This window comes from Rhipicephalus microplus, chromosome 7 (genome assembly GCF_043290135.1).
Source record: "Rhipicephalus microplus isolate Deutch F79 chromosome 7, USDA_Rmic, whole genome shotgun sequence".
Classification (NCBI taxonomy): domain Eukaryota; kingdom Metazoa; phylum Arthropoda; class Arachnida; order Ixodida; family Ixodidae; genus Rhipicephalus; species Rhipicephalus microplus.
Genome location: NC_134706.1, coordinates 145,230,485 through 145,252,919, shown reverse-complemented (window position 1 = coordinate 145,252,919; position 22,435 = coordinate 145,230,485). Strand labels below are relative to the sequence as shown.

General features: G+C 46.0%; 1 protein-coding gene across 1 annotated transcript in view; it reads right to left on the bottom strand.

Moving 5' to 3' along the window:
* Positions 1 to 22,435, bottom strand: part of LOC119185303 (uncharacterized) — a 60,114-nt gene that overhangs the window by 35,591 nt on the left and 2,088 nt on the right. The window contains exons 2-3 of the mRNA XM_075868321.1: positions 6,739 to 6,788; positions 5,333 to 5,371 (exon numbers count right to left, since the gene is read on the bottom strand). Of these exons, the coding sequence (XP_075724436.1) occupies positions 5,333 to 5,371; positions 6,739 to 6,788 (89 nt within the window). The remainder of the gene's footprint in view (positions 1 to 5,332; positions 5,372 to 6,738; positions 6,789 to 22,435) is intronic.

The window sequence follows — 22,435 nt, the reverse complement described above, 5'->3', positions numbered from 1 at the left end:
CTAGACGCGTACCTCCACAGATTCGAGACGATTGCGAGGAGCCAGAATTGGCCAGAACAGCAATGGGCAACTGCTTTGAGTACTTGCTTGAGTGGGGAAGCGCTCAGTGTGTACGGCAGGTTGACGCCGACCGATGCAGCCAACTATGCCAAGGTGAAGGCTGCTTTGTTGAAGCGATTTAGATTCACTGTGGAAGGATTCCGGGACAGATTTCGGACAGGAAAGCCAGCTGACGGTGAGACAGCTACGCAGTATGCCGCCCGACTTTGCCATTATTTCGACAGATGGATTGAACTTTCAGGGACAGCGCAGGAGTACGATGAACTTAGAGAGCTCCTAATCAGAGGACAATTTCTTACTAGTTGCCACCCAAGCCTGTCGCTGTATTTGAAAGAGAGGAAGGCTGAGTCACTTGAAGGAATGCTTGAATTGGCTGATCAATTCTTGGAAGCGCAAGGTGGAACTAATTTGGCCAAGGTCAAGAAAGATTGTCCCGATGATTCGAAGAAATTGGCTCCCGAAGAAAAGAAGCGTGCACCAGAAAGCATTCCGCGATGTTTTCTGTGCAACCGAGTGGGTCATCGCGCGAAAAACTGTTGAACGATCTTTACGAGCCCTACGGCAGTAAAATGTTTCAAGTGTGGTCAGACTGGGCACAAAGCAGATGCATGTCGAAACGGAGCGAGTCAAACTCACCAGGTATCCTGTGTGCAAGCAGCACCGAAATCTGATAATAATGCCGTCACCGACGGATTCGTAGAATTGAAAATGGGGAAAAAATTCCTATTGTTGGTGCTGTAATGTCAAAACAGTCGACCGGTGTTACGAAGCGAATGCCAACACTGCTTGGAAAGGTTGCGGGCAAGAAGATTACGGTTCTAAGAGACACCGGTAGCTCCACGGTTATCGTGCGGAGAAATTTGGTACGGGAAGGTGAGTTAACAGGCAAAACTAAACCGGTTTGCCTAATTGACCGTACAGTTCGGATGCTTCCCGAAGCAGAGATTGAGGTGGAAACCCCGTACTTCAGCGGGAAAGTTACCGCTCTATGTATGACGACCCCCCTCTACGACCTTGTCATCGGAAACATCGACGGGGCGCGAGGACCAAGTGATCCAGAATGTTTGGGAGAAGACCCGAAGATAGAGCCCTCGCCAACACAGCGGCCGCGAGATACAGTGGAGGAGCATCCCGTGACGGATCTCACTAGAGCCCAAGGTGAAGCTGCGGCGCAAGAGACAGCGAAGGAGAAGACGATCGTGTCGAATAAGTTCACGGGCCGAGCAACCGGACTTACGTCGGCACGACCTCAACCGACCGACAGTGTAAAGGTGACGGAGTCGGCCAGCCGGGCAAAATGTAGAGGCATGATCAAGCGGGTAAATAAACGGACAGGACCCGTCGAATGTAATGACGCGTTAACGGTGTCGGAAAAGACAACGATGGCTGAGACAACGCCTCAGATATCGTCGTTGGAAAGGGCTCGCCGAAAAAGAACGTGGAAGCACAAGAAGAGATCGAGCGAGCACCGCAAAAAGGGGCGCAAGCGCTGCTCGAAGTACGCAGGATAAGTGCTGAGGTCAAAGCAGAATGTGGTTGGCAGTGTTGAGTGCCATATGTTGTGTTGATGTTGTGGTATCCTGTGTCACAAGTGTCGAAGTGTTGTGCTGTGATGTGATGTATAGTATTGTACCATTGTTGAGTGAGAGACTTGATACATTTGTATTATTGGGAATGAGTGGTGGAGTGTTGTACTCATGCGCTTGTGGTTGTGTTTTCACGTGTTGTGTAATTGAATTATTATGTCCAATCGTATTGAGTGATATATTGTGAATGTGAAGTGTCATGAGCGACGGATTGTGTTACAGTCTGTGAGAATGTGTGGTGACTGTTCGCGCTCGTTTGTGTGGTTTTGAATATTATGAGATAATATTCTTAAAGTGGGGGGCAGTGTCACAGAACGAACGCTAAAAAAGAGCGCGCCGCCAAATTCTTGCGACAACGGGCGAAAGAAACGCCGCGAGGTCAAAAGAAAAAAAAGAAAAAAAGAAAGCAAACGTCCGAGGCTCCCCGGGCGCGTGCTCTCCCCGCGGAAGCGTGGCGTCGCAGACGAACCTCCTCACCCCGCATCGGCGGCCCAGCAAGCCCGCGATTTTTCTAGAACGAACGGGGCGGGGTCATACCGAGTTGAATCATCCTCCGGGGAGGGCAGTCGAACCGTCTCGCACCTCTCCCCAGCCTTCGCTGCGTATCGCGCCGACGAAATGACGAGAAATTTCTGGAAGGTGGCGCGGAAGGTATTTAATCGAGCGGCCGAGACGAGAGACCAGGAGAAGACGGAAAGTTAGCGCCAGAGCGCGTAGGGATCCCGCCGTGTAGTCGGCGAAGGTTTTTGGTCCGTAGGGACGAGGCCGGAGATGAAGAGGATTTACACCTGAGGGGTGACGACTCGAGCTACCGGCAAGAGTATGTGTTTACCGCTATTGAGCGAAGACGCGGGGCAACAGCTGCGTGTGTGAAGCCGACGTGTTCCGGCGAAGAAGTTGAAGTTTGAAGAGTGGCCAATTGAAGACGGGAGGTTTCCTGGAAGAGAAACTTCGAGGGCTGTGGAACGACAACAACGCTGGACTTTGAGTGAGTGATTCTCGGAAGAGTATCATCTCGACTTTGGTTCCAAGAACTTTGGACTGAATAGGTTTTCTATCTCTTTAGTCTTTAAGTGTCTTGGTTGTTCAATGCATGCGACTGCATTGAAGCTCGTATTGTTGTCCGAGTCCGTTGTTTCAAGTGTGGCTGATTGTGTTGTGTAGTACGTCGATTGATTGGTTTGATTGGTGACACATTGTATGCAACTATTGTGGAGTGTGCATTTTTGTGTATTGTTTGTCGATCTGCCATTATTGAGAATATAATTTGTTTGTTTATCAACTCTCGGCTCTGACTTGTTCTTTGGGCCACAGCTGGCGTCCGCTGGCGCACCAAAAAGGACCACTTCTAAATTGTCCACGCTTTCGTGGTGCAGTTCGGGGGGCCGATACTTCGGCTCTTGGAATTAGCCCGGCGATCGCCTCCCTAATAAACGGGACAGGTGTGACAACATCGGTTGCCATTTAATTCTGCATGGTAGTCTCCTGATGCCTTCTTCGCACGAAAGACGAGGCGCGCTCATTCCACAAATCCCTTCTCGCTGCCAGCGTTAAGCACGATCAGGCGACCTCCGTGCCAGATGTTGCTCGCAGACCCGTCGTTGTGCCTTGTCGGAAGGCATCTTCTCTTGTAAGAACATGTGTCTTATAACACGGTATATTTGGTGTGTCATGTGGTCACCCATGTCTCGTGTAAAAAATACACAGTCCTGCAATAAGAAAGACTGCACATTTTATATTACTTCTGGCTATTCAACATACACGTTCGCAAAATTTACCAAACCTCCCCCCGCAAAAAAAAAAAAAATACACAGCATCGCAAGACGAAACCAGCGCTACTCCAGCGCTGCCATATTAAACGTGGATACGCGCAAGGAACCAAGGAACGAGCATTTGGTAAACATACTTGTTTTTCTTCCGCATCTGCCTCAGGGTCCACAGGTACCTTCTGCGCCACACGACGATGTCCTGTCTTTCCAGTTGGGCAGAGTTGTGTTTTATTTTTCGAAAAGTAATGTCAATGTCGTTCAGTAGTTGGCACACAGTCCTTTCACTGACACCTAGCATCTGCATTTTGGGGTCAGTGGACACATCCCGAACTAGTTTCGTCGATGTCGGCAGCTCGTTACGCAAGAAGTACTGCTGCAGTTTACTTGACAACGCACCAAGCGTAAAATTGTCATAGAGCTGCATTCTGGTTCCAGTTTTTTTTTTGGAACTTCTCCCTCGCTTGAAGAGGGCATTCCTCCGCTTAAAGAACAGCAGCAGACCTCGAAGAGCATCACCTTTTATCCGGCTCACGGCACGCATACTCACGCCAGTCAGCTCACATACTTTCTTATGCACGGTGACGGTGCTGAGCTCCGAATGGGCACGTGTGGTGACAGCGTAAACGTTGCACTCTATTTCTTTTGTCTACTGCAACAGCCATTTGTTCGTCAGATTCGCAACAAGCTCCTGCGGTGACTTGTTGAAAAAGCTCGAGGGAGACGAGCGCGCATCTGATAGTGAGGAGGCCATTTTTACAGTTAGGACTGTGAGGTGCACAAAAATTGTGTCTCTTTTAAAGAGCGTTCTGCAGGAAAATAAATCAATGTTGTTTTCTTCACTTCTCACGCAGAAAATATGGACGAAATTATGGGAATTTATTCCTAAGTGGTGGCGCCCGCGTAGTTTGAACCTGTAGCCTTTTGCGAAAAAAGTTGTTTCTTCATTGCGAAAAACGTTGTCCACAACTATAGTGTAACAAAGAGCGGCGAAACCAATAACTGATTGTAGTGGATGGAATTGTTGTTTACGCTGCAAATTTTTTTCGCCAGTGAACTTACATGTTCAATTTTCTTTTTCGAGGCAACAGTTTTCGTCCCTTGTGAAGAGCAGATAACCTGAATATACACCAATAGCCATGAACGTAACAAACCCTAAAATTTTCAGTCCTCTTTGTCTATTCGTGTTTTTCATGCGCTTCATTCAGACAGCTCCAACATGAGTTTTGTAATGTGTAAGATTGCAAGAAGCACCCACAGAAAAGAGTTTAATACGCAAATTAGGTTAAGGGTCAACGATGAGACAAGTTGGGATTTTTCACCATACTTTCTTACGCACCCCATATGCATGAAAAATACGTGCCTAGCACTCCTACAAACAAATCACCTACCAAACAATAGAACACCTTCACTGTCATAGAGGTCTATCGTGAATTTCATTTCCTAGAATAGTTATGAATAATACACTTTATTGTTGTGGTCATTTCATGTAAGCTGCCTGTGCGATAGACCTAAATATAATGTTTAGACAAAGCATAACTCGGGAAAAACGAAGGTCGGCTATCCACAGATTTCATAGATGGCCCTTGAAAGGCCACAGGAAATTCTGGATGTGAGCTTGGAGCACTTATTTAAAGAAAAAAACTGGTGACCCTTAACTGATGTCACAAGGAGTCTGAATTGATTCGAGGGCACTGTAAAATTAAGTAGCCAGTAACGAGAGAGAGCTATGATGAACACCTTCAAGCATCTCTAGATATTCTGCTTTTCTTTCCCTTTGTGGGTGCATGCGCTCAAGGAACATGAGTGCTTGAATATCTCTATAATTCTATTGAACATATATCAGTTAGAAACCAAGCTCGTTGGGGCCAAATATATTTGGAATTGGCAGAAAATGAAGTTTCTCGAACAAGTACTTACCGAGCCAGACGTACACAAATCCCCAGAAGAGTTCAGGCACTAGAAAAACCAGAAGATCAATGAAACAGTGGCTAGAATTTTTGATAAATGAAATGAGCGTTAAAATTGAATTGACCAGCGGTAAATAAAACCAGTGCAATAAGGTTACACATGCTGAAAGGGTAAATTACTTCAGTATATTGATCACAACTTTTGCTTTATGCGACAAATATCTACCAATGATATTGTCACGAGGTCATGACGTAGACCAAGGCAGCAGACTCGATGATCAAATGAAACACTTTATCCAATGGTAAGAAAAAGAAAGCTCGAAAAACAGACAAGAAAATGAAGAAGTGTAGATAGGAAGAGAAACAAACAAGGAGAGACGCTCTACTTTCCTTTGCCAGGCTGCAATGCCGTTCTCTATGCTCATGTGTCTGTATGCAGGCCTACTTAACCTTCTCTAGACTCAGCTAGGCTTAACTGGTAGTCAGAGCAAGGCCACCTAGCTCCACCATTTCTTCGGGCTTATAATAATTAGTGCGAGGATGCCATATTTTTGTTTTTCTTTGGCTTTGTATCGCTACCTTCTACTGCGTAACTATGTTTTCATGAAGAAATTTCTACCTATGTGCTTTTTTATGACCCTATATTATCATAATATTCATAATACACTCAGTTGGATGTTAGCGCCTATTATCATGCTCTTTCCCTACCTGCCCTCCCCACCATTTCATCAGAACCCTCGTTATCAAAGGATACATTTTCTAGTTTATTCCTTGCCGAATAGATCTTCAATCAGCATTTAAAGGGCGTGTTTATGTCAATAAATGACGAAACAAATACGCATTTTCGCGCCGTGAAAAACCACAAATTTTGCGTATTGAACATTGCCATTCCAACTTATCTTAATTTTGTTCACTGCCTCTTTTTTTATAAAGAATATACAAATGAAATGTCTGTCTCGCACTACTTTATTTTCCAATAGGCTTCAAGCCTATTGGAAAATACAGGTGAAATTTGTATATTATGAGGTATTTCAGGCAATAAATATTTTCCAATAGGCTTCAAGCCTATTGGAAAATACAGGTGAAATTTGTATATTATGAGGTATTTCAGGCAATAAATATTCTGTTACCCAGGGAAATAAATGATGCGTGGCCCAGCGCTTGTTATGCTGTTATTCTTCGTCAAATGCCCCAGCTATAACCACTGAGGGATATCAAGTTGATTGCACACGCCAATAAACTTATATGCTTGAAGTCCTACTTAAACTACTTAGATGTTATTGACGGTCAATTCGTAATTTGCTCTTCGTCTGTTCTGACAGAGCCAAGTAAAAGCTTGGGGTGCATGCATTCTCGGAAACCAGACTCCTTCTCGAAAAATCAAAAATTTGAAATAAAAGATGCAGTCGAACTTACGCTTCCAATGCCTAAAAAGTTGGGGAAGCTGAAGTTTGCACATTCTGACGCTGCAAAAAAAAGGAACAAAGAAAATACTCTGTGAAGTGGTTGGCACGACTAAACTTCGACTCAATACATTAAAATTGCGCAACCACAATTGTCTAACTTCAAGCGCTTGTTTTTTTTTACATTGGTTTGCTTTCCCAGTCTTTCCTTTTCCAGGTTGCTTCACGTTACAAGAGCGATCAACACACTGTCTCAAATCAACTAGTTGTGTGCTAGCACGAGCACCAATTAAAAAGTGTTTTTGATATGTAACTTCGAGACATTATAGCCGACAGGAAATTGACTCACTACGTCAGATGTCTTCAAAAAGTACATGCGGAAAAATCTTAACGCTTCAGTAGCCTAATACAAGGAAGCAAATAACGGAATGCAAAATGTTTCAGTTTTTCCTTTTTTTTCTGTCATTTTCACGTATAAAAATTAACAATGAAAGCTGAATGATTAGAAAAGCAAAACGCAGCTATATAGTAGGAAACAAGAGGTAATGCACTCGCTAATCGCAACTATGGCCGGCTAGACACCAGACACCAACTGATGTAAAATAACGCCGTTTACAAAATATAAGCCTACCCAGGGCGTTCAAGTGAACACATCAGCAATATTAAGCATCAAGTGATCAGTGTGACTAGAATGCGTGCAAGAACAAAGAGTACTGTAAAATAAGAGGAAACAGAAAGAGGCAGTACATGAAAAACGATTTCGAACCTATTCTCTCAGAGCCTTTAGCAGCCCTTTATTGCATGCGGACCAAAAAACAAAACAGAAAAGAAGAATACCGGTACATGTTAGTAGGCGCAATACTACGTAACTTTCTTTGGTTAGTACGTATTCACTTCAGAATGCGTTTAGAGAGAATCGGAATGGCTCGTATATAATACCACCATACGTGACATATCGCAGCTGGGCAGGATTGACCTTGGTGGATCATTTGCACCTGATTGGCGACATTTCAACTCTGTCTGTTGACAAAAAACTGAGGTTGGCACCCTAATTACTTTCTGCCTACTTTATGCACTTTACTTTGGAGCATTTATCAGCCATTTCTGTGGATTATTTGAAGATAAAACAGCTTCAAGAATAACGATTCTTTTGATTTTGTATTCTATTCGTGCACATGTCTTTCCACACCAGCTGGATACAGCTCATCAAAGCAACCAACGAGCAAGTAGAAAATGCGTGGGTATATGTAGATTGTAATGCTGGAAAATAGCCCGTCAAGAAGATATATCCGCAATCAAATCAACCTACACCGTTCCTCTTCCATCACATTTCTATGAGGCTGGACTGCTGTCATTGCTATTTCGTACTAATGTCGGCCTGCGCTTTTAAGAACAAAAATATATTCTCGTTTCATGTTCATAATAAATGGCTGGCCCATAATAACTTCTGGGTAACACCTCCATAAATTTAGCAACCATCTCGAGTGAATTAAAAAATAAAGCTGACTTATTGCATTGAAAACTTCAAATATTGAGAATATTTGAACGGGAAACATTGGTTTGGTCACAAGAGAGTCTTAGAAATTTTCCAAAATATGTTCAGGGTATTCTAGCGCCATAGCGTTTAAGGGCTTTTTCCGTAGATATTCCGGCATCGGCGTTGGGGTCGTCCGTTGTGAGCAAAAAATCCTGATTTTTTCGTGACCGGAAATCCCAGAAAGATGAAATAAATATTATTAAACAATCGCGGGTCTGACTAAGGATCAAACCCGGGCCAGCTGCATGGCAAATGAATGTTCTGACAAAGAGCTATGACATTTTCTTACACGTCTTCGAAAAGAGACACTATATGTCTGCCTTGAAGTAATAGGAGTCTCTTTATCGCGTCATACAGTGCGTGGCAGAAGGGTGAAATTGCACCAGTCATCAAAACATCTAAATTCAGCAGCGGGTTAGTGTTTTCGAGGTCATATAATACATATATAAGCGTATATAAGTCATATAAGCGCGCAGATATATTCATTGATCATCAGCAGCGCCCCCATGAGCAGCTGCTAGGTTCGCGTGCTGCCCTATACGTATAGGCATAGTGGGCCATTCGCATATTATTGGGCCATTCAGTGCTTCTTGTAGGCATTCAATCATACTTTGAGATGTAAATGTTACAGACACAGTCATTAGTTTTCTTGCGCAGTGGTTTTGGCATACACCAGGAACCGAAGCAGGCTTGTAAGTCGGAAGGCGATGAGTGCGTTGACAGATTATGCTATCGCCATCGGCTCTTGAAAGTGAAGTTCATGTTTTCTTCAATTTTTTTTGTTCAGGGTATTTATTCCGAAAATACGTTTTTTCGTGTTTCAATACCGCATTTGGCTTACATATTAAGAGGAAAAGTTTGCGCTAGATAGTCGAAGGTAAATACCATAACTGCAGGTTATGTCACATATACGCCTTCAGGAATTTCTCCCCATTTTTCTACTCTGGAAATTTTCAGACTACAATATTGTGCGGTGTATGAGTATCTGCGTGATGTATTTTCTTCCGACTAAAGGTATTTTTGCTCAGTCAGTCAAGAACTTTAATATATGGTCCTGAGGAGTTTAAGCCACCAGGGTGCCCACGTGGGACATCCTAGCAGCCGCTACCGTAGGCGACGCCCGAGTCGGGGCGGGAACGTGGTGGCGTTCCGCCAGTTCTTGGGCCCTCTGGACTGCCTTAAGTTGGTTTCGGAGATTGGGGCTCCTGAGTGCCTCCTCCCAGTCGGACTCACTGGTGAGAGGTCCCTGAGGTAACGCGGGACATTGCCAGAGCATGTGCGCGAGTGAACAGTACACTTCTGTGCAATCTGGGCACTGTGAATTTATGTCTGAGTTATAATGGCTGAGTCGGCCCCGTGATGGGTACGATCTCGTTTGTAACATTCTAAAGGCTACTTCTTGCGCGCGTTCTAGTTTTGAATGGGGTAAAGGGTATCGGCTTCTGCTGTGTCGGTAGTGGGAGGTAATTTCATGGAAGGTGAGTAGTGGGTCATTAAACTGCACGTCTGGGCCCAGCTCTTCGGTGGCTGATTGATCGTCACGGCGGGTCAGTTCTCGTGCTCGATCATGAGCTATTTCGTTGAGGTTGGGTTGTTGTGGGTGAACGTCTTTGCCCATGTGGGCAGGGAACCAAGAGAGGTAGTGCGAGCCCGTATTTTTCCGTGTTTGTAAAATGCGGGCTGCTTCTGGAGCGATGTTGCCGGTTTCGTAAGCCCGAATGGCGGCGCGAGAGTCTGTGAAGACATTAGTGAGTGAGGGGTCGGTCATCGCTAAAGCTATAGCAACTTGTTCGGCTATGGCGCTTGTTGATAGCCTAACCGAGGCGGCTGAGCGTAGGGCTCCGTCGCCATCTACTACCGCGAGTGCGAAAGAGGAGGAGTTACCGTATTGCGCTGCGTCGACGAATGCGGTAGAGTTGCGATTCTCGGCGGTACGGTTTAGGTATTTTTGCTTCAAAAATGTTATACCACTGAACATTCTCAAGTTCACAATCATCAAAGTGATCATGCTTATTTAAAACTCATATCTTAAGTTTAAATCATAAAATCTTTGTGGTTAACATGACTTTTATGGGAATTGAGGCTAGCCCGCTGCCTTTGCGCGGGATTTGCCACCTTTTCTGCCGTTCTCACGTCCCGACACGACTCCTCTCCTCCGCTGTCTGCCACGCTGGAAGAGCGGGAATGACGTTTGACCCCTCTCACCCGGTAGCTGATGTTGACTGTGGCGTCGCGTGCCGAGTCTCCTGAGATGTTTTGCACGCGTGCATCAGGAGCGGGTCAGAGGCTCTTCGGGACAGCTGATTGTGAGCCACGCAATTTTTCCCGCCGTCGACTCCCGTCGCTCAGGGCTCATCGGAATCCGCTGACGGCGCCTCACGCCCGAGGGGAACGCTCACCTTTTGTTGCCCCTCTGCGTACGCTCAGCCGAAGGGTGGTACGGTGTCCTAGTGCGTGGCCAAGCTACACCGACCCGCCTCCCCCCGAAGCTAACGCGAGCGCCTTTGCCCTCGCTCGAGCAACGGGGCCTTGGTTCCGGTGTCTCAGTGAATCACCTATACCACGGAGACGTGCTCGTGGCACCCTGGCCTTTCTACCAAGTTGGTCCCCAAGTATCACGGCCCATATCGTATACTACAAAAAACGTCACCGGTGAATTACCTCAACGAGCCGCTGGAACCATCTTCTGACCAACCTCGTCGTGGCCAGGAAATTGTTCACGTGTCGAGACTTGAGCCCTGCTACGACCCTCTTGTGTTTACTTATCCATAGGTCACCAGGATGGCTCCTTATTTCGCGGGAAGTAATTGTAAGGAATCTGAATATCGGACGTTCTGCTGTTATTGAAGAAGACGATGATGATCTGTGGATGTTGTACTAGATCACGCACGCCGCTCGCTGGTAGCCAGACCTGCCTCTTGAAGCACATTTCGCCAAGCTACGTCTGAACCTTTCTCGACGTACAACAGCTCTATTTTAGTCCCTTTAACAATGGTTGATAAGTTACGTGTGCGGCCTGGTGTATTTTGTGGGGAAAAAGGAGAGGCATATGGTGTTAGAACTTCCTATGGAACAGTTAGAAAACTATACATCGCACAGCTTACCCGCATTTTCTTTTTCTTCACTAGTTCGTGGCATGTTTGGTTGCACAAGAAAAATTTCTAGGTTCATTCCCGTGCCAATTGATGTTTATTGTATTGTGACATGGCGAGATATAGGTGTATAGTGTAGCGTCAACACCGTATCGGCAGTCAAACAAGGTGGCGGAGTTGCCTCTCGCGCAAGCGCTTAACGCACAAGCATCTTCGTCATCTTCATGAAGTGCCACGCTTGCTTATGTAGATGCTGCACCGTAACATCACTACCCCGCGGCGGAAGCACCATCACGGCGCTTCCGTTACAATATGTCAGACAAAACAATACGGCCCAGACACCATCCCCCCTCCAAAAAATTACGCCATCTCTTGCTAGAAAAAACCGTGTGTAGAAGCGGTGCAGTGGGCGCAATCGCCTGCACTGGTGGCGACGTTGACGCTGGCGCTAATCGCAGCGTTGTGAAGGAAAGAAGCCTGGGAAGGCGAAAGGAAGGTAGTGATGGATCGTTTTTTTTTTTTCACTAGAGCATGCTAATTGCTCGTAATGGGCAATGTGACACAGAAGACTCTGATTGGACACCGAGTCAAGATCCAGAGCCTATGTTTACGGGGGCCTGTGAACGAATATGCGGCGCGAGCAGTTGGTTTTACAGCAAAAGCTGCTTTGAGATCACAACTCGGATCTCGCACAGCGCCGTAGTTGTCCGCCACCGCCTCCGCCGGTGTCCCTAACCACATAGCGGGCAATTTGAAAAAAAAAAACTAGTACCAATGTTACCGTGGGGCTCAAACGTGAGTCCGCTGGGTGCCAATCGAGTATTCAACCACTGATCGGCGCCGGTGCCTGGGACTTGTTGGCAAACTTGCAAGCCTTAGGCAAGCTTGGTGTCGGGAAAGCAATCGCGTTAATACGACAACGTTCTAATTCAGTGAAAGAACAAGCAGTCATCGCACAATGCAATTGGCGCAACGAGTGGGCCATTCAATGCTCCAACCCATTACTAAGGCTTGTTTTTGTTCAGCCATTAACGGCGGCACATACCCTTTTCATGCAGCCATAATTCTTCATCGTCTTCAGCCACTGCATGAACAATTGGCACAAAATTCTTCGCAACTGTTTAGCGGATACCACGATTTTTAGAAGAATGCAAAAAATATCATAGTGAATGATGGCCAACTACCCTTAAATGTTTAATATTAGAGTTGGAGGGAGTATCAGGCAACTGTGCTTGCAGCAGTTACGCAATGAGTGTTTAGAAAAGGCTCTGACAGGCCGCTCTTATTTCTAGCTTTCGCTATGACCGCGCTGTGCCTTCCGTACACGCCTGCGTTTTTTTTTAGGGGCGAAGCTTCTTATAGCGGCACCCGTTCATCCCTCGTAGCCATTGTAGTAGTCTGTAACAAGCATAACATTTTGACCTTCAAGGTGGTGCTGGTGAGGAATTTCTTCTGTGCGTTGTTGAACAATAGAAGATAGTGCTCAATGTACATGTAATGGCTGCTAAGGCGGAATGAGAGACAGGAGAATTCGGCTTTTAGTTAACGCGTACGCTACAAATTTTTTTCGTTCAACAACGCACAGAAGACAAGACAGGGTTGCTACGTTATACTCACTGGGCGTAACATCCTAGGTTTAAGAAAGGTTTAGCGAGCGTTGGGCCGCAGTGCCATGAATACAGTGAACTAGTATATACCATGAACTCGAGGTGGTTAAAGGTGGGAAGTAGACACGAAGTGCAAACCGTAAAAAAGTGTGCGTGTGTCTCCTCTCGTTCAGTCCTTGGAATCTCCGCTAGATGGTGGTGCTTCTATAAGAGGAATATATGATGAAAAGATGGGATATGGTAGTACTTGGAGTGTTGAATAGATGGACGAACGGACACACAGACAGATGCAGGGATGGACGCACGAATGGCTGCACGGACGGACGGACGCATGGACGGATGCAGGAGCGGATGCATGGACGAAAATAGGGATAGACGCACAGATGAATATGCGGACGCACGAACAGACGCACGCACAGACGGGCGAATGGACGCACGGGCGGCCACACAGATGCACGCATGAATGGACGGAAGCAAGAACGAATGGACGGACGGATGCTTCGTCCCACTATCCATCATTCACTCCGTGGATATGCTGCCATTTTTTTTTTTCAATCAAGAAGTCGTTATAGCAGACGCAGCCTTCATCGGCGTTGCGAGGCAAAAGAGAGAGAGTGTGTGTGTGTAGGAGAGGAAGAAAGCTGCGCTTAACTATTGTGAGTGTTCATGCCGATGCCGCGACACATAGGCCAGAACAAGAGATGCTTCACGTCTAAAAAATTCTCCAATATCCACAAGTGTTCATAGGGGGACTTCCTGGTTGATTAAACTTTCTGGTGAAACAGCGCAGACGACGGGACAAAGAATGTACAGTAAACAGTGCTGTCCATCAAGTAATTTTTCATTCTTTATTTATGTGTCTTTCCATAGAAAATAACTTCAGAGACAGCGTTCTGTCCTTTATGTTCTGTGTTCCGTTGTCTGCTCTGTTTCACCCCAAAATATTTGCACTTTTAATAAATACCGGATTAATGGCCCATTCCCCGCTGTCTCCTTGAGTCTAGCGCCTTAGACCACTCGGCCATTCTGACACGATTCCCCGCTGTCAGTTCCGAGCGAAGTATAAAGGGTCAAGCAAAGAAGCAGGCAATTACCTAAGAAGATGTGTTAGAATACACGTGAATTAGCAGTCTCATTAGGCTTTATTTTCTCAGCAGCCTCCAGAGGTGCGCCTAGCGCGGCGTGTTATAGTAATCCCGGTGCCTTTGGGCTCTCCTATCTCCTGGAATGTTGGCGTCTTCAATCTTAGCGGCTCGATAGTTCAGTGGCAAATACACTCGCTTTTGGCGCAATCACAATGCTCTACTTGGTGGCAAAAGTCGCAACTGTTCACCTTTTCTTAGATAAAGCTTCAATCTATAGGCATCGCTGTTTCGCGGAAGAGGAAGCATGCCGGCGATTGTGTTTTATTGTAGCAAAACAATCACTGAGGCTTTTTCTGACAGCATCGGTTTGCTTGGGAGATTCGACACCCCCACCAGGCACACAAGCCGAATATCATTATTTTTAACATATATGGTAGAACACCATAACTTCAGCTCTAGTCAACCAAACATAGAAACGACCATAAAGAAAGCTTTGCTAAAATATCTTGAAAATCTTTGCTGTGAAGTCGCATCGAAACGCTAATACAAACTGTGGTGTCCAGCCAAGCACCGCATCTGCTGGAGTCGATAATGCACAGGCGCACGAAACGAATAAAAGGCATGCGCTGCATCTTGCCCGGCGCTTATCGAGACCGAGCCAAGCAACGATAAACATGTGACAGTAAACGTCTCCCGCTCCTCGGGAACTTGTGCGCTCCTTTTTTGCATAAACCGACACTGACACAACTGGCGACGAGGATACGATTTCGAAGCAGTCGTTCTTAAGTTCGGAAAGAAAGTGTCAAATTTTGTTCGGTGACGAAGGCCGTCTTCTTACAGTGTGCAAAGCGAGTGAGTTTCGCCATGACTACGGCCGAGGGAGCGGGGACGCATTTTGCCGGTATACAGGGGTAGCTGGAACATTTCGATGAGCCCGCCAATGACTGGGCTTCAAACTATGAGCGCCTTACATCGTTCCTGGCGGTCAACCGTGTGCCCGACAGCAACAAGGTGCACGAGTTCTTGAGTATCATCGGTCCCAAGACGTACGGGCTGTTGAAGTCATTAAAAGCTCTATAACTGCATTCAGCAAAGTTTCGAAGTACTCGAGAAAGTTTTGAGCGACCACCTGCCCCCGAAGCCGTCCGTTAATAAAGAGTGGTACAAGTTTCACCGGAGATGTCAAAATGAAGGCGAATCCTTATTTGAGTATGTCGCCGAGTTTCGTAAGCTGTCGCCAACGAGCGAGTTTGCAATTGCACTGGACGAGTCTCTTCGAGACCACTTCGTGTGGCCTGCCACGAGTAGACATTGAGCGAGTGCTTTTCACGGGAGATAGTAAGCTAACGTTCCAGAAAGCGGTGGAGCGGGCACTGGTCTTGAGAGCAGCTAAAAATAGTGCTGCCTAAGCGCGCGGCGGCGACTTCTCAGTCGGAAATTTGCACGAGGGGCATGCCGAGTCCTAGAAAACAAGTAGATGCTGTTTTCGTTGTGCTTTGTCAAAACAAAAGAGTGAAGCGTGCCCACATGTAGACGCTACCTGTTTCAACTGCGACAAAACAAGACATATCCCGAAAGCAAGCTGAAGTGGTCGTAAAAGTTTGTTTAAGAAGCCAAGGAAAAATAATAGGATGCTGACGGTCGTGTCGCGGAAAGCTTTGACCGTTAGTCTAAACGGAATGTCGACGACTAAGCTCGACCCAGTCACCATACAGATTATCATTGAAGGCGTCTTGAACATGGACCTAGACACGGGAGCGGTTGTTTCCGTCATGTCAACGACTCAGTTATCGCAGCTCTTTCCTTCGGCCGTACTGGAGCTTACTACAGTAAAACCATACCTGCACAGGAGCACTGCATGGTACGACCCTAGGGGTGTCCTCGGTCAACGCACGGCGAACATTTGGCGCGTTTTCCGCTCTATGTCGTGGACCACAAGGGACCACCTCTACTAGGCCGAAAGTGGCTACACGCCATCCAGCTGGGCTGGACGAAAATTTGGAAGCTGAAGATTTCAATGTCAGACACAACCCATATCAGCGTGAAACAGTCATGACGCATTGTTATCGAATCACCAACCCCTTTTTCAAAGACGAGTTAGGCATGATAGCAAAAAAGTGCGCTGAACTTTTTCTTAAACCTAATATGGAACTGAGATTTCTAAAAGCCAGGAATGTTTCTTTTGCTTTGTAATAAGTTTTTGATGGTGAGTTGGCTGAAATGGGGGAACTGAGGATCATATCGCTGGTTAGGACGTAGGAATACGCTACGCCATCTGTACCGGTAATTAAGTAAGATTGTAGCATGAGAATTTGCAGCGCCTACAAGGCGACTGCTAACCCGTGACTTCATGTCGACCACTTCCAATTGCCAAAGGTGGAAGACTTGCTCGCAGCTTTGTTGGGAGGTCAGCATTTCTCAGATTGATCTCAATCGGGCCTATCAAATAGTGGTTATGTCAGAGTCGTCGAAGCAATAACTCATGTAAAATACGCAAACATGATTTTTTGCTGTTCATCGACTCGCGTTTGGAATTTCATCCGCACCTGGAATTTTCCAATTAGACACCATGCTGAAGTGCTTATTGGGGGGGGGGGGGGGGGTCGCTCTGTTACCTAGACGACATCCTTGTAACTGGTGAAGATAGCGAAGAACACTTCATGAACCTAGAACTGTGTTAAGGCGACTTCTTAAAAGAGGCGTCCACGTAAAAAATGTTTGTTATTACAGCAGGAGCTTCGCTACCTTGGTCACAGGATTACCCCACAAGGCATCTCGCCAACGACGGAGAAGCTTGACCCACTCGCGAGCAGCTAAAGACGCGAGCAGCTAAGGACATGCAGCAGCTGTAGTCGTTCCTGGGAGTCGTCGATTTCTACGCCAAGTTTCTTTCTAACCTAGCAACGGTCACGCAACCATTTTTTATGTTGCTACGCAAGAACACTCCGTGGTGCTGGGATAAGCGCTGCTGGGAAGCGTTCACCAAGATTAAGGGCTTGCTAGCTTCTCCGCCCATTTTTGCGCACAGCGACTCGTGCGAACCGCCGCAGCTATCATGCAACGCATCGGCGTGGGTTTTTTTGTGTGTGTTTTGGATGATGGCAGCATGAAGCTAATCGCTTTCGCACCAGGGACGTTGACCGATGCCGTAAAAAATACAGCCAGCTTGAGAAAAAGGCTCTTGCCTTATTTGGTGATATGAAGTTTTATTTCTACATTTGTCATTCGTTCACGTTAGTGACCAACCATAAACCACTTCGGCCAATTTTGAGCCCAACAACCGGCATTCCGACCATCGAGGCGGCATGTTTACAGCGCTGGGCAGTCACACTATCAGCTTGTTGGTATTCCCTTATATTCTGATGGTCAAGCGAGAACGCTGAAGCTGATTTCTTTTTAAACTTTCCGCTATTAGTTTTGGAAGATGAAACACATGAATGTGATAATACCTTGTATTCATTGCGGTTTAAATAGATGCCAGTGTCGAGCGACAACATTGCGCAAACAGCAGCTCGGGACCCCTTGCTTTGTAAAGTGATGGACCTTGTACTTGTGGGGTGGCCATCGTCTGTGACTAAAAAATATTTGAAGCGTTTGTTTGACAGAAGGAACGAGCTCGCAGTTCACCCAAGCTGCATCATGTTCGGGATGCGAGGGATCGTGCCAGCCAAGTTGCGCAGCTTGTTGCTGGACAAACTCCACGAAGGGCACCTAGGCATCGTGCGCAGGAAGTAACTGGCATGGAGCTAGTTGTGGTGGCCATCCATCGAGGTGGACCTCGAGCATCGTGTCAAGGCTTTCGTAAGTTGTCAAGAAGAACATGGCGAACCGTGGAAAGCGCCCCTTCATCCTTGGTCTTGGCCAAAAGTGCCGTGACAGCACGTACATGTAGCTTTTGCTAGCCCCTTTATGCATGCTATGTTTCTTGTCGCGGACACGCACTCCAAGTGGCCGAAAGTATTTGCTAAGCGCTCGACTATGGCGCACGTTACAGTTGACAGATAGGGAAAACTATTTCCGTGGTTTGGTTTTCCAGAAGCCATTGTCACTGATAACGGCCCGCAGTTTATCTCGGAAGAGTTCGAGCTTTTTTTTTTTTGAAAGAACTGGGCTGACGTCACGTATTTACAGCACCGTATCATCCCAGCTCGAATAGGCTTGCAGATTGTTTTTTTTCACACCCTTGAAAATGATTTTCGTAAACCTTCTGCAAAGGGCACGTTACATCATAGACGGCCGAAGTTTTTTTGCTTGCTTATCGCAACACGCCCCATGCGAAATCTAAGGAGTCATCGGAAAACTTGTTTTTACACCGTCGGCTGCGAAGTCGACTCGATATTGTCAAGCAAGAGGTGGGAGTAAGGGTTGCGTAAATTCAGTTCAATGAAACCGTGGTTCGTGCACGCCGTGATCGTGACATAGCAGTCGGTGACCAAGTAATAGCTCGCAATCGTCATGGCAGACCCATGTAGGTCCCTGGTGTTGTGGTGGGGTAGTCAGGCTCTGTCTTTCAGCGTTCGTGTCACCAATCGCCGGGGCACTTTCACCTGGCGTCGTCACAAGGACCAGCTGCTCGGGCGCCTTGCAGATCCAGACCACGAAACATTAGACCAGGAGGGATCAGAGTTCCTGGTGGTGCCGCCGAACGTCGAACCATTTCCATCCTCCACTCCTACCACAAATGATCCTGACGTTTCGAAAGACATTCTGACGGTGGGTGCAACACGCTACTTGTTGAGAAACCGTGGATCACCTCAGAGATATCAAGCTGCAGTTTAGCTTGATAGAGTAGTGAATATTAAAGGAAAGGGATGTGCTGTCGAGCAAAGCACCGCATTTGATTGAGTCGATAATGCAATCGACACGAAACGAAAAAAACACATGCACTGCATCTTATCTGGCGCTTACAGGACCGGGCCACGCGACGATAAACATCTGGCAATAAATGCCTGTGGCTCCTCGAAAACTTGTCTGCTCCTGTTTGCGTGAACCGACGCGGACCCAACACAAACTTCATTGTTTGTGTTGCCTAGATAAATTTTGCATTCGATTATATTTTCCAGTAATGGTCGACTGCATTTTTTTCAGGGTAGGACAATAATCATCAGATTTTCCGAAGGTGATGGTTTCACTTGAAATAAAGTAGCTCTTGTTATTTTACGTATTCAGTACTTTTATACAGATCCAATGAAGTCTCTAATAACAGGACTCTGAATATTGAAAACAGCTTAGCGTTTTTCATGCAAACGTGCCTGTATCTGGAGCTTCCTATAAAAGTGGCTCACGTTTGTTCTATTTAACACGCTCCATGAGGCATGAAACTCTGCGTTTCCAGTGTTTCCAGCTACCAAAAATGTTAGTAAATATTATATTATATACTCTAACAAAAAAGAAACCCGTTACCACCATGCGGTGTCTAGAAAAAGGGAGCATAATTAATTTTTTTTAAACTTGAAAGTTACGCTTCACATAAAACTTCAAGCCCAAACAAGGATCATACGCCAAATGATTAATCGACTAGAATTCTCTATGTAAATTTAGATGTGCCGGACCACATTGATGTTATAAAAAGAAGACTCGAGAAATACATACGATGACTACGGACTCTGCAGCACACGGTAAAGCCATTTTTGTCAACGTGACATTATACAAGATATGGGATCCAGTCATACTTTCTATCCGCAAAGGAAGCACCAACGAACTCAAGAAATATATTGACCGGCCTTTACTCGTCCAAACAGGACCTACAATCGAGATCATCTAAATCAAAGCTGGTGGAAATCGGCCTCCAAGACTACCCACCACGCGCCAGTAGGGAGTCATTGAGGCCTGCATTGGCGCCTTATTGTTTGGTGAGAGGATGCGGGTGGTGCCACAAACATTTGTACATTCGTGACACCAGATATTCCTTGGTCCGCACCTGTTGTCACGTTTTGGCCACCGAAAACCACGCACATGCGCAGACTACACGATACGCGATAAATAACTATTTTCATGGCGGGCTTGTACTTTTAAGTTTATTACACATTTCACATTTGGTTACATGGTTGGAATAGTACAGGAGGAGGTAATAAAGTTTCAGAGAAACTGATGAGGGGACCTCCTTTGGCGGCACAAATGGGTTATTTGCAGAAGAAAGTACAGCATAAGGTGCGAATTTGGGAGCAATGACTAATGAGCTTAATTAACAGTAACAATACAATCATTCTTTTACATTATGGTAATACTACTGACAAAATGAGACATGAAAATTATCAACAACAAGGAATAAAACCAGAACAACGCAAAATAAAGAACTGTACATGAAAAATTCAACCAGTTTTATATCAGTTGCTTAACTTGCGGAATAAATGCGTAAATATGCTGTAGTGAAGAAATGCTTTAACAATCTAGTCACAGGAAAAACAAATATCTGAACATGAACATTTTTTGTCATTTTATTCTCTATATTTATTGCAAAACTTTGGGAAAGTTAATGTCAATGTGTTCAAGATCAGCTTCGCTCCCTCGAGGTTTACAAACAGATACGTAGCTGCTGTTCACAGAGAATAAAACACAAATTCATGTTGAGAACAAAGTTGTCAGGTCGCTTATCAATGTGGTAGCAGCAATTATGTAGAAAATATATTGGTGAAGATATTCGACAGAGATCCGCCTGGCTGAGGGAAAAATAATATGTCTAAAATAAATTCTGAAGCCAACTCCACCCGCGCGGTTGGAGAGATTGTTTTATTTATAAATACTAAATGAAATGTTACATGTTTATATACTTTTCAAAGTAATTTTCTTCAATCACCGAGTTTAAGATAAACGAGTTATACTTAAAAAGTTTTCCTTGCAATGAAAATATGCATGTGTGGAATCGTCGCAATTTTTCGATGGGCATAAAAATTTCTCCCTTTTTGTTCAATATGTTGGTTATTTTTTGCCTCCTAAATAGAGTACTATGAAAAGTTAGTTCTTTTAGAGGTACCCTTCGGTATGTGCATAAAATACAAAACGCTCAGTCAAATTTTGAATATTCATTTTCATATCCGGGTCGACCTCTCATAGGACCGCCCGTTTGCGGATGTCACAGTTAGAAGACTAATAGCTGTAATATATGCCTTGTAACTATCGGTAACCGTGGTTAGCCATAGTATTCGCGAGACAGGGGCTATAATGTTCTTTAGTTGAATCAGGCACGCCGAATAATAGACCAAGTGGAATCTTTTTATTGTTTTTGCGTTGCAATAATAAAGTTCGAAGTTTCGAATTCTAGTCGCGTTCACTGTTTTTTTTTTTCGAGGCTTTTTTCCTGCCATGGTGGTACGCGTATTTTCAACGATGCGCCGAATTCTGCTAAGGCAGGCTCTCGGTCGTCCGCACGGCCGTCGGTCTGTTGAAATTTGCAGCGGTCTTCGCCTAGTTGAGCCTGAATTCTACAAAAAGCTCCTAAGTCTTGTTCAATTCAGAGACGCGGGATTTGTCAAATTTTATGCGATGGTAGTTCACCCTTCTGTGCCTAGCGCGTCTGCTCCTTTTTCACAAGAATTTGCGGAAGCCCTTTTAGGAGTGAAGCTGCTCAGGCCGTGGGTTTGTCCATGGGGTGGTGGTAATAACTTTATAAGACAAAGGGATTTGGGCGCGTATGTCAATGGGTCCCTGCACGACCCCCATTTCGCTATGCACTCATGAGTTCATGTAGTTGCATGACGTGGGCGGCCCGGTCAGTGGTGGTCTTTCACTTTGCCGGGTCCATCGAGCGCAGCCTGGTCTCCGAATCCTCCCATGTTGTCAGTGGCTGTGAGCTCCGCAGGGGAGGGTCCGCCGGGCATTCGAGGAGGATGTCGGTAAGGGAAGCGCGGGGGTGAGTGCAAGGACCACAGGACGGGGAGTATGCTCCAGGTTAGATGCGTGGAAACAAATTGGGGGAGAAAAGTGCGCGGGTCCGGAGGCAGCACCATAATATCTGATGAAAATTGTCCAGACATCGGTGGGGTGGAGGGTATAGCTGGCATTCCGCGTGCTATGTTTCAGTCATCTCACTGCAGAAATGCATGCCCTCCCTGGAAGAGCCCGGATTCTGCCACCGCCCAGTTGATAAGACCGCAGGCGTGGTCATTGGCAGCTTCGCTTCCGGGATTTCCAGAGTGCGCAGGCACCCAAATCTGCTCCACATGACGGGCCGGGTTTTTCGGGGTGAGCTGAGTATGCCGAAAGCGGTATCAAAGACTCGAATTCGCGCAAAACTTAAAATTGCGGCTTTTGAGTCGGGATGGACGTACCGGGCATCAGTGCAAGTGAGGGCTGGTGCGGACGCCGCTCCTTCCGAGGAATGCGGGTTGGATGCAGGAGGTAGGCGGAGAGTTGTGATGGGCTGGAGTGTGCGATCAACGACTGCAACTGC